At 45.9% G+C, this 12,893-nt stretch overlaps 1 protein-coding gene across 5 annotated transcripts in view; it reads left to right on the plus strand.

Annotated features, from left to right (window-relative positions):
* The window catches only part of SHFL (shiftless antiviral inhibitor of ribosomal frameshifting), a 28,766-nt gene extending 16,742 nt beyond the window's left edge, over positions 1-12,024 (plus strand). For 4 of the 5 annotated variants that reach the window (XM_079958816.1, XM_079958815.1, XM_079958814.1 and 1 more), the window contains exons 4-9: positions 3,807-3,851; positions 4,839-4,871; positions 7,191-7,346; positions 8,293-8,396; positions 9,717-9,865; positions 10,363-12,024. In XM_079958816.1, coding sequence (XP_079814942.1) covers positions 3,807-3,851; positions 4,839-4,871; positions 7,191-7,346; positions 8,293-8,396; positions 9,717-9,865; positions 10,363-10,571 — 696 coding nt within the window. In that variant the 3' untranslated portion in view covers positions 10,572-12,024. The remainder of the gene's footprint in view (positions 1-3,806; positions 3,852-4,838; positions 4,872-7,190; positions 7,347-8,292; positions 8,397-9,716; positions 9,866-10,362) is intronic. The other variant, XM_079958813.1, reaches the window with a different exon arrangement.
* Positions 12,025-12,893: the final 869 nt, after the last annotated feature.

Genomic DNA, 12,893 nt, shown 5'->3' on the forward strand with positions numbered 1-12,893 from the left:
AGCTGTGCTATCCTAATTTAATAACTCCACTCGCCAGCTAAAGCAGCTGAGGGTAGCCAATGGGTCTTCCCATCGGTGAGTTAGGGACGAGACCAACAGTGGGTTCCACAGTTAAGAAGGCAGTTTGCTGTAGAGGAAGGTGAGGGGCAGGTGGGAAACGTCAACCTGGGAATGTAACCCATCTAAGAGAAGCAGAACACAGGTGCTCCTAAGCCTCTGCTGTCTTGTGGTTATACTCATTTGTAAGAAAGCCTTCAGGAGTAAACCCCGAGGAAACATCCATACCTGCTGCCTTGCGGAACATCACTGGGAGAAGAAAAGGCTAAGGAGTAAATCCAACACAAATCTGCAATGGTCGCATTTTGTACGCCTCCTTCTGGCAACTCATGCAGTCAGGCTGGTGCCATATGTATTGCTCTGTTTTCATTTGAACCACATCAGCAAGGCCAAGAGGGGGTTCTTGTCATCTGGGCAGCCTCTGTACATACTGCCCTGGCTTGCACCCCAGAGGTCAAAAGTGCTCCTAACTCAGCAAAAAAATGTAGGAAGCAGCAGTTACGAGTTATCAGTCTCCACAACCACATCAGGTGCAGTACTCCTCTAGCAGCTTGACTTCACCCTTGGAGAAAAGATGCCTTCTTGAGACAGACAAACGCCAACAAAGTGGGTCCAATTATCCATGGTCCAGTTATGACCTAAATAAATAAGTCTGCAGATAAATATTAATTACGCAAGATAATAAAACATTTCTAAGTCTTTAAGGTGAGGTTTGACTGAGATTTTGAACAGTCACTTAGGAATGCTGATATTAAATTGAATTTCAGACAGTCACTGTGCAGTACTTTGAATAGTTGTCAGCAGCACAAAATTCCAAGAAACTAGAAAGTGCAGGTGCAAAACATTTCAACTACATTTTCCTATTCTGTTTGTATTAAATATTGTCACCTGTCCCAGACACTCAGGATGAGACAGACTTTAAATCTTACTAAACAAATAACCCAAATACAGTGATCTCTCATACTCTAAGCATAATTCTCAAAACTCACCTACTGAGTCCCCCCAAGAGAATAATATTAAAGGGGGCAACTCACCTCACTCAGCATCTTGGGTGCCTTTTTAATGCCATTTCCTTAATTCTGTTTTGGCCTCCAAAGTGGGCCTGGTGATTTCTGCCTGGAGATGCAGAGGGCTATGACTCCTTTTAAAAAAAATTACTTATCATTTTCATTTTTTAACAAATTTAAACTAAACCATTTTAAGTCCATATACAAAGCTTTATCATCAACTTCCCTTCCCCCCCATCCATGGTTCGTTTTATTATCTCATTTTTTCCAATTTGATATCAAAATATTCCTTACTGCTGGATTTATTCTAATACTGCTAATGTTTTAATATGTTTACAATAGTTTTTCAAATATTCAACATATCTTTTCCAATCTTCTTTGTATTTTTTTAATCCTTATCTATGCATCAGATTAGCCATTTCTAGATAGATAATTTATTATGGTCAAAGATCAGCTCACATAACATAACACAATAAAAGCAGCGTTAGAATCATAGAATCATAGAGTTGGAAGAGACCACAAGGGCCATCGAGTCCAACCCCCTGCCAAGCATATCATATCACCCCTTAACCTCCTCTTCTCCAGGCTGAACATGCCCAGCTCCCTTAGCCGTTCCTCATAAAGATAAAATATACAATCGGAGCAGATTGCAGCTCATGAGTTAAAATTGAGATATATACGTACACCTGTACAACTGAGATTTGGGCTACCATAAAAAATTGACCCTGAGGCGCCCCAAAGGGCGACTTCAGCATTTCCCTAGTAAGCTATTTTATTCTAGAGGATGATCTGTGCCTACAAATCTGGGCGCAGAATCTGGCTACCAGCCAGGTCATCTTGTGATCTTTGCCTAAGAGGAGAGAATTAAGTTTAGACTTGTCTGAAAGATCGGTGAGCCTCTTCAGCAAAGAATCAATGGTGTCTCTACGAATCTCAACATAAAAAGGACATCTAAAAAATATATGTTTGGGGCTTCCTATTTCCCCTAATCGGCAGGCGCAAAGTCTCTTCTATAGGAGCCTTCCAGAACCGGTGAGGGCAAGGCCAAGCTTCTAGCAAGAGTGAAAGCCCTCTTGCGTTTCTGGATGTGAGGAAATAGAGATATGTTGCTGGAGCGGCTACGTATCTTCCGTTTCCTATGATTTTATTATCGTACAGTCCTGTTGTCTCTCTATGTCTATGATTCTTTTAGCCATTTCTATCAGTTTTGTCTGCCATTCTTCCTTTGTTGGTATCGTGCCCTACTTCCATTTCCCAGAAGTTCTTTGTTATTTTGCAAATCTACCACATATGATAAAAGTGGAGGACCATGACTCCGAGGAGACCTGGAAGGAACGGAGGGCAGGAAAGGGAGCAGGGGGAAATGCTCCAGTCAGAGGTCCCATTTGCCCCCCCCCCCATTTAAAGCTGTATCCTGCTTTAAACAGTCATGGCTTGCCCAAAAGAATCCTGGGAAGTGCCGTTTGTTCCGGGTGCTGAGAGTTGTTCAGAAGCCCCTCTTCCCCTCCCAGAGCTGCAGTCCCGGAGTTCCTGGGAAGGGGGGCTGCCTGTTAAACCAGCCTGGAAATTGTAGAGGAGAATAAGGGCTGCCTATGTGTATGATTCTGCTTGAAGTGTATAGTGCAGATGGGGCACAGAATAGGACCTCTCCTCTCACTGGGGTGCTCAGTTCTCCACCAGTAAGGAAGAGCCTCCCACAGAATCATAAATGTGGAGAAAAACTCAAAGGTCATCTAGTCCAACCTGCTAATGCAGGAAAGTCACCGACTGCAGCAACAGATTTGAGGCACCACTAATTATATGTTTGTGTTTATCATTTTTCTCACCATGAAAACCTCCCTCGTTCTCTTAGAATGGCAATGGCGCCCACCTGAGAGGTCCCAGAATGGAGTTTCAGCAAGTTCCAGTTGAAAAAAAGCCCTGCCTGGGAAAATGATGGATCATATAGTTACTGTGACATGAATTCTGAGCTGTTTGTTATTTAAGAATTACCGTATTTTTCGCCCCATAGGACGCACCGGCCCATAGGACGCACCAAGTTTTTTGGGGGGGAAATAAAGAAAAAAAAAATTATTTTCCCCCCAGGCGCTTGTGGGGCCGGCAGCGGGGAGAAGCGCTCTTCTCCCCGCCGCCCACCTGCAGACCAGGTCCGGGGACAGCGGGAGGACGCGCTGTGCCTCCCAACTGTCCCCAGAGCTTGCGGGGCAGGCAGTGGGAAGAAGCGCTCTTCTCCCCGCCGCCCGCCTGCAGATCAGGTCCGGGGACAGCGGGAGGACGCGCTGCGCCTCCCAGCTGTCCCCGGAGCTTGCGGGGCTGGCGGCCGGGAGAAGCACGCGTCTCCCCGCCGTCAGCCTCCAAACCACATCGGGAGATAGCGGGATGGCGGCGTTCCGCCTCCCCGCTGTCCCCCGACCTTGTGGGAGTGGCGCTGCGGCTCTCCTGAAGCCTGGAGAGCGAGAGGGGTCGGTGCGCACCGACCCCTCTCGCTCTCCAGGCTTCAGCGAAAGCCTGCATTCGCCCCATAGGACGCACACGCATTTCCCTTTCATTTTTGGAGGGGAAAAAGTGCGTCCTGTAGGGCGAAAAATATGGTAACTGCACTTTCAGTCTTCCTGATCAATAGTCTTTTGTCACTTTCAGAACTGTGTATGTCACCTAGATGTGTATTGTGCTTCTTATTTTATGGGTCCAGTTCTTCCTGCTGTCTGGTAGCCACTCTCAACACTTTTCTTCTTGTTGTAGAGAGTGGTGGATAAACTGGAACAAGAAGAGGAGCAGAAGAAACAGGTGATTGGGGAAGGAGGAGTGTATTTTGTACGGCAGAGCCCCATGGGTAGATCTTAACTGACTTGGCAAACCCTTTTTGAACTGCTTTTTGACAGGTGATGGGAATGGTAAGAATACTCTCAGAATACTTCTGGGCTGTGTGCAGTTCAGGTAAATTAGGGTCTCCCACTAGAGAGACCATTAAAACTTTCTTTTTCTGAGCTGCTTGTATAACATGACTAAGACAAGCCAGCCAGGTTAGTTGCCGCTGATGCTAGTAAGAACAAGAAGCAGAAAGATCTAAACGGGTAGGCACAATCCTGCCAACGAACCAAATGGGAAATGTGCAGGAGAACCTTCCAGAGGATGGCACCCAAAGAGGGAAAAGACACCATTTGGATTTTTCACAGGCACCAACATATCTTGAGCCATCCTTTTGTGTAACAATTGACACCAGCAGCTCAATCTCACATTTGGCTGCCTGCCACTAGTCTTGTCCCTGAATTCCTAACCGCATTAATAAAATATCAAAACAGAAAGCAGTGAAGGTCTTATTCCATATTCTATTCACTTCCAATAGCTGGGGCAAGACACACAATTGAGTTGCACCCTGATCTTAGGTGGTTCATTCCAATGTCATGTCTTTCTTTTACTTACATCTTCTTTAATTCTTTTAAAAAGAAGAGAATGCCAGGAGAGGACCAGGTGCAAAGCAGGAATAAACTCTTAAAAATTCAGTGGATGTCACTTTCTTAGGTTTGTATGTGTGCATATGCAGAGTATGTTGTCTGTATGCATGTGTGCAAAATATGTTGTGTGCACAAGTGCTGTGTTTTTAAATCTGGTCCTAATTTTGTAGGACGACCAGAGAAAAACCTCAGGAGTTATAAACAGCATGTAGCATTTGAAAATGATATGCTCAGTGAATGTTTTTGTGTTCAAACAATGTGTACTGGGTTATATTGATTGAATAATGTTGTGCATCATAGTTTATTTCTTTCCTTGCAGAAACGAAATGACAAGAGTGATGAGAAAATAAAGGTGAGAATAGGTCCAGGGCTGGACTGTTGTGGTCACTGGGACAGAACCATTGGGGGTGGAATAAGGAAAATAAGGGAAAGATCGGAGAAAGAAAAAGAGAATCCACCATACTGATGTGCTGTTAAGTCATAATTAAAACTTGATTACATTGGTACGGAGCGTTAAAGCAATCAACAGCTGCCATCATTCCTGACCATTGGTCATGCTGGCTGGGACTCATGATAATTGGAGTCTGTTACAGAGAATTGGGAAGGTTAATGTTAAATTGTTAGAAAATGCTCAAAATGTTGGCATTCCAAGACCTCAGTCCTTCCTATGTTCCTGCATTCCTTAATGAGCAACCAAGGTTGACCTTTGTAGTTAAGAAAACAAGGTCCACACGCGTTGGGCCGGTGACATTTTGGGGCATCCCCATGGTCAGCATGGCAGCCATGAAGTCCTGAGCCACCCCACAGCCAGTCACGTTGGCATGGATGTTGAAGTCCCCCCAAACCAGCAGTCTGGGAGTCCTCAACCCTGCCTCCAAAACCAGCTCTGTCGGCTCAGGCAGGGAGACTGCTGGGCAGCGAGGCGGGTGGTAAACCAGCAGAATGGCAGGAAGAGCAGTGGCAGCCAGTGGCCCAGGAAGCACCTGAGGAGGAAGGGGACTTTGAACCAGATTCAGACTGGTGGGGCAGAGAGGAATCATCAGCAGAGAGTGAAGGCGAAGGGGAGAGGCTTGAGGTGGCCACAGACGCAGAGAGAGGAGGAGCAGGGGCTGTGTCTCCTGCTCTGCAATACAGTATTGATTCTTCCCCTCCCCCATTCTCAGCACAGGAATGAAGTCGAGAAAAGGCTGGAACAATTAAGAAAAGTTGAGTCACAGTGAAAAAAATGCAAGGAGGGAGGTATAAATAAAGGGAAGAAAGTAGCAGGAACTTTAGCTTCTGCAACTGACTTGCTTAACTGTTGGATGTACCGTGTGCTGTCCCCTTGGCACAGCAATAAAGTTAATTCCTGCCAAGCCATGCCTGTTTCTGTTACAGTGACACAGAATCCCTAATCTATCCTGATTGCCCAGTGCCAGGAACACACACTCTAGATCCTCCCACAACTGAACAGAGAGTCTGGAGAGAGAGATGGAGTCTCTACAGAACACAGCAACTCCTCCTCCCCAGCCCTCAGGTCTGCCCTGTTGTTCACTGAGTACCCAGGTGGGCACAGCTGGGTGAGACCAACTCCACCCTGCTCAGCCACCCAGGTCTTCGTGGTACAGACCAGATCAGCCTCCATGTCCATCATCAGATCATGGATGAGGGAGGTCTTACTCAGAGCCAAACCAAAATTCAACAACAGCAGCTGCAGACCCAAGGGTTGACTGATAGGACAACTGAAATTCCCCGGACTGAAGCAGGGGCTGCACACGGCACAGTCACTAACTGCTTGTACCGTGTGCCCCTTACCTGGTCTGCCCCACCTCCCACACCATACGTTCCCCTACCCAGAACCACTGTGGTTGACCCCCTGCTCTCCCCACTTATTTTCCTCCCAAACACATCTCCTCTTCCTCAATAAAAACAGCAACCCGCCCCCAAATCAGAAACAGTTAAAGCAATTAAAACATTTAAACCATTTGTAGCTGTTAGCCCTGCCTCTGCTTTGCAGCTGGTGCTACAGCCAGGAGATGCTGATTGGCTGCAGGTGCAGAGGCCACCAGATCGCGGCTGCTCCCAGCAAGGCTAGCCAGGAGGGAAGGGGAAGCTGCTGGTGGTGAGAGCACGGAAGTCTCTCTTCCTCTCCTGTTCACCTTCTTGCCACAACCAGCAGACCCTTGGTTCTTGGACTTTCCTTTTGCCCCAAGCTTTCTAGACACAGGTCCACACTTTAAAGTTCTGTGTTTGAGTGTTTTCCTTGCAAAAACCTGCCCTTTAATGCTGAATCAGAACAAATGACAATTCGGGTTTCCTGCAGATTGCAGTTTGCTCAATTCAGTGGTAAATAGCGAGTTTTTGTGGGGAAAGTGTTGCCGGGGTGGGGGGTGGGGAAGCACACTTGCACACAGTGCTTTGCAGACTGGACATGTGGCTAGAAACATGTCACAAAAGGAAGTCTGGATCAGACCCTTGTTTCTCCCTCAGTGCTGGTCAACATACACCCAGGCCCATCCACTAGGAACAGGGCCACAGTAGCTTTCTTCTTCATCTTCGTCTTCTGACCAGTTGCTCAAGTTGGACAGGTGTGAGGGAAGCGGGTTTGCCCTTGGCCACGAAGGAATTTCCTGGCCCTTGAAGGACCACCCAGGAGATCACACTCACACGCTTCATGTTTATTCTTCCCCAGGAGGTTGCTCAGCAGCTGAGGTGCTTGCCTCTGACGCAGAAGAACCTGCGCATGTTTGACAATGCCGAAAAGAACCGCATCCCACCTGAAGACCGTCAGTTTTCCTGCCAGCCCTGTGACAGTATGTGGTGGCGTCGAGTCCCAAAGAGAAAACAGGTGTGTGTGCATGCATGACCATGCATCATCTGCCTTAAAGGGTCAAACTGATGGCCACGTACAACCACTGAGGTAGCTCAACTAAAAGGGAGATGGGTGTTTTCTCAGGATATTAACCCTTCTTTACCCTCACTTCTCCCATTCCTCTCTCTTTTGTCTCCCCATCTTTGCCTAAATTTAAAAGGAAAAATAAAAGTATGTGTGAAAATTATTTGGCCCACAGGCCAAATGCACCTCACAGCTTCCTCTCCTTATTCTGTCCCTGCACAGCAGTTAAGCTTGAAAAAGGGCTTCCAGTGGTGCTAATGAAGGGTTTTTCAGCCTAATTGCTAGGGTGTGTGTGTATGTGTGTCACACACTGGTTAACCCTCCCCTTCCAATGCGCTGACTTCTGATGACAATCCCCACACCCAGTAATTGGGGTTGGAAAAATAAAAGAAGTTCCATTGGCTCCTTATTCCTATGCCAGACAGAACCTATTTTCAGAGGTGTTGCAACTGAGATAATCACCTTCCCCCAAAATTGTCCCTTGTGTGGTGAGTAGACTTCAGAAAGGGAGGGAAGACCAAGGAGACATGATGGCAAGAGACCTGGGTTAAAACTGGGTCTTCCACCAAATCCATATACAGAATGGATAGTGTCTCTGTGGAGGTGTTTTTTGAGGGAGGGGAGTGAAAGTGGAGCATGGACAAAGAGTGGGGGGCTGAACTCTATATGTGTTTTCTTCTACTTTTCACTCCAAGACCACTGCTCCCAGCCACCACCATTCCCCACAACCAGAAATAAAGCAGCTGCAATCAAGGGTGCAACAGTATTGGAGCCACACCTCATATGGGCAGCTTGCTCTATAGAGGACTTCAGCAACTGAGTCTGCGGCCATTTCATTTTGTGGTTCATTGCTGGAGTTTGGGTGCCTTTTTAGCTTCTCATTTGATGCCCTCCACAGGTGTCCCGTTGTCACCTGTGTGGGAACAAGTATGACCCAGTGCCTGAAGACAAAATGTGGGGTACAGCAGAGTTCACTTGCCCCTCGTGTGGACGCACCTTCAGGTGAGCAGCATGGACTGAATGACTCAAGCGTGTAGGACAGAGGAGGGGGGACTTCAGTATCTACATTGGTTTTCCATTGTTCCAGAGGGCAGGACTGGAACCAACAGTTTCATGTTAGAATTTAGACTATAAACATTAGGATTATTTTCTTGATTGTACCAGCTGTTGGACATTGAAACATCAGGCTGTCTCAGGAGGTGGTGGGTTCACCTTCACTAGAGGATTTTAAGCAGAGGCTGGATGGCCCCCTGTTATGAATGGCATAGCAGTGGAATTCCCGCATTAGCAGGGGATTGGACATGGACTGCATACACACTACACCTTTAAAGTGCACTCAAAGCCCTTCCTTTCCCTCAAAGAATTCTGGGCACTGTGGTTTCCCAAGGTTTGCTAGGAATCGTAATTGAGGGAGGTAAACTACAGTGGCCAGAATTCTTTGAGGGAAAGGAAGGGCTTTGGGCTTTAAAGGTATAGTTTGCACACAGCCACTGTCTCAGGAGTAAGATCCATTCAACACAGTGTGACTCTTCTGCATGTGTAAGCATAAGACTGGGCTCTAGGATTGGGACCGGCTGGTGAAGGGTGGGCAATAAATTTAATAAGTAATAATAAATAGCTTTTACCACAGTCAGCAATCTTGTTTGGCATATAACTAAGGATATTGAGACAAGTCATCTTGTTATTCTATTTGACCTTCCTTTCTTTAATTGATCTCTCACTTATTGGTCAGAAAAGATTGGCTGATATTTTTTCAGAGGGTAAACCTCATGGTCCTTTCAAGATCTACCATTCTATGATTCTAATATGGGTTTAACAAAAATATTAGTATGCCTTGAGGGCTGGGAATCTTCAGAGCCTAAATCTTCAACTAAAGGGAGCAAACAAAACAGTTTGCCAGTTGAAAAGGCTCTGAGTTTCTTTCCTGAGTTAGCCTGAAACAGTCGTCGCCTTTTGTGGCGGGGGGGGGGGGGGTACAGTTTGTCCTGTGGGATTCTGCTGTCTGTTTTTAGGAGGGTGCTTCTCCCAAATCGTTGGTATTATTTGTTCTGGTGTTGCTTCACCCAAAGGAAATTAAATGTGATAGCGCTCTACCCTAGAATGCCTGGCACTGGGAGAAGAGGGGTTTCTGATGTGCAGTATTGATATTTTGAGCTAGGTTGATTCCTTATTGCTTGGTATAATTTTCTGTGCAGTTTTCCTGAGAGCTCCACAAAATAAAATGGCAAAAAATTAGTTAAAAAATGAGGTATATCAGAACATGACAGAAAATAAGTAAATGTATCAATAAATAAAGGCACTCCCTCCATCTCTTGACTGCAGTGGTTCGGCCCAGATGGGGACCCCGTCTCCCTGCTACAGTTGCCACAGCCCTGTTCTCCCGAGTTTTATCATCCCACCTCGCAAGAAGCTGGGACCAAGAAGCAGGCAGCAGCATTCGTGTTTTGCAGAGGATTGCTACAACCGAAGAGGTGGGGCTGAATGTGCAATGAATAGGCATTGTGCCATGGGGTGGTCCCTTCCCTGCTAGGTGGCCACCATGCGTTGTTGACTTGCCATGCCAAGTGGCATCTGGTCCCAGTTTGCAGAAATGGGACCAAAGTAGAAAGACGTTGGAGCAAAATTCCGGGTATATTATTTGGCAGAGAGGAAAAAGTGCCTTCCTGTGTTTGCCCTTTTCCTGTGGCTCTACAAAATGTGCTTCATGTTCATGAGAGACAATGTGCTGACTATTTCTCTGGAGTATTGGAACTTTTCCCATACTGCTGCCATGATCAGCACAGAAGGAATGTTGGCTGGGGGAGGGGGGAGGGGTAGAGCTTGACTGCCTTCTAGAAAGTGTGGAAACAAGGGAGTGTAGGAAGGTGAGTTCATGTGTGGCTGGTCCAGCAAAACAGATAATTCACTTTCATCCCTGGGTCTGTGGATGTTTGCACATTTCACCTCGTGTCCTCCTGTCCCCTTACAGAGCCCCATATACCAGGAACTCACTGTGTGCATCCCCAAAGCCGCGTCAAGAACAGCTTGCCCAAAGTCATCTACCCCAGCCAAGAGCATGATAGTACTGGCTCCACGGTGGCCACCTGCTTAAGTCAAGGCAGCTTGGCATTCTGTGACATCAATGAGCTCATCCTGGAAGACCTGAAGGAAGAGGAGGCTGGCGAGAGCAGCAATTAACCCCCTGGATGTTTGGAGCGGGAATGGATGGGAGATGAATGCCAGGTTGCAAACTAGCGAGCATGGCTGGGAAGGGGGTCTTTTTTTCTTCTTCAAGCTGAACAGTTCTAATGATGCACATGAATTCCCCATTCTGGGCTTCTCTTTGGCTCTGCACTTTGTCTTATCTTCTCAGTGTGGCTTTTCTTTGCTTTTGTTGTCAGTCTTATTTCTTTTCTGGAGAGCTCATATTTTAGATGTATCTTAGCCATAGATTTAAACTGGTTTTAATAGTCATCTTCTCTCCTCAATTCTCACCACCCTTACCCACTACAATTCCTAGGATCCTTTGGGAAAACTAGTAAAGAAAGCTAGAACTGTGTGGATGTGTTCCATCTTATGTCCAATCAGCCCTCCTTGACATCTCCCATTGGAGCCAGTTGTCTGTGGAACTTGACGATGTCCTAGCTTCCAGTGGTTAAACTGACCTTAAAAGAACTACGAGGCTTTTCAAAGATTACGCTTCTGTCCTGTTCATCATGATCTTTTACCAGCTCTTTGAACTTTCATATGCAGTTGGCATGAGAGGATCATGTTTGTGTGTTCTGGTGGGAAAACTACTACTGGTCTTGTCAGTAGTTTCCATTAGCTCAGAGGTGGTTAACCTGTAGCACTATTGTTCCATCAGCTCCAGCAACATTGAAAATAACCATGGCTGATGGGAGTTGTAGTTCAGCAGTATCTCAGAATTAGGTCCCCATTCCTGTATCAGGTGGAGTCATGGTTAAAAAGAATGCATGCTGCTTCAAGCTCTAGGAAAACTCTCCAAACCCAGCAAGACATGGAGAAGGCCAAGTTTCTTTTATTATGTTACTACAGCTTTAGGAACTAAAGTGTAGGTGGCGCAGATTGAAAATTTCCATACTGTACTAGTAAGGTGTCTTTCCTCAGGGAGGTTGCAGAAAGAATGGGAACATTGCAGCTTGACCTTTCAAGCAATGCTCTCTGCCTCCTAGAGCTTGTGTGGCTAGAAATTAAAAGGGTCAGGGATGGAGAAGTTGGAGGAGCCTGGTTGGGGTAGCTGTGCTCTGTTAACAGTCCTGTTCAGAGAACCCAGTTCCCTTCCCATTGAGCATGTAGAAAAGTCAGTTTTATGTGAATCTTTCTTAATTGTTATAAAAACTGTATTGTTGTAAACCACTTTGGGAAACCTTTTTAGGGCTGAAAGGCAATATAGCAATGTTTTACCAAATAAGGTAATCTGTGCAGGATTTGTGATATTAGCATGGATCTTGGAAAAACAAATCAGTACAGGGTGCTGTATCTTAATCTCCAATTTGAAAGGTTTCAGATCTATCTACAACACACTGTCTCATGTTTATGGGCAAATGTTTTCTATCATGTATGTAGATATTATTTCTTGCCCTGGTGCATTAAAAAAGTGGGTGCAATTAAAATTATGTTTTCTCCCCCACCATTGAAATGTTGCCTGATTTCTACAGTTCAAAGGGCCAGCAACCTGTATAAAAATGATCAAAAGACTGGTTTGTGAATTGTTTCTGGGATAGCTCAGTCAGTAGAACATCAGACTCTTAATCTCAGGCTCGTGGGTTCAAGCCCCACGATGGCCAAAGGATTGCTGCATTGCAGGAGGTTGGGCTAGATGACCCTCATGGTCCCTTCCAACTCTCTGCAATTCTAAAAAAAAGACTGGTCTGTGCTGGGAAGACCCACATGGGGCAGTGCCCAGAAGCACAGTCCTTTAATCACAGACTACATAAACACTCACCCATTTGTAGCACAATTTTTCCCCCCAATAACAAAAAGTTTTTCTCAATATTTAACATGTTGCTCTCAATCTATAGCCTGCCATCTACAAGGATGGGAGTAGTTACTTGATATGTGCTTGAAAACTCTGACCCTCTATTAGGTTATCCACACCTTTTCCTTCCTCCATGTGCCCCAGATGAATACTCGGTCCCATTGATTCTAGAATAAAATGTCACACGTATGCAGCCTTAGAGTTAGTCAGTTGCAGCAGATCATTTAAAAAAACCCATGTTTCTAAACTTTCTTAGAACTAGGACAGTAGCTCAGCACTAGAGGACATGCTTTGGGTGTCAAAGGTCCCAAATTCAATTTGTGGCATTTCCAATAAGAAGAGTCAGGTGATGTGCAAGATCCCTACCTTTGACCCATGGGAGCCGCTGCCAAACACTAGTCAATTGAAGAGGTACAAAATGAGAAAGTATAGACAAGGGCCTGGATGCACACAGTTCAGACAGGGACCAAAGAAACTTAAATCCATACCCATTTCCTCCAAACCCCTTTCTGAAAATGTGA

Source organism: Podarcis cretensis, assembly GCF_951804945.1.
Source record: "Podarcis cretensis genome assembly, chromosome: 17".
NCBI lineage: Eukaryota > Metazoa > Chordata > Lepidosauria > Squamata > Lacertidae > Podarcis > Podarcis cretensis.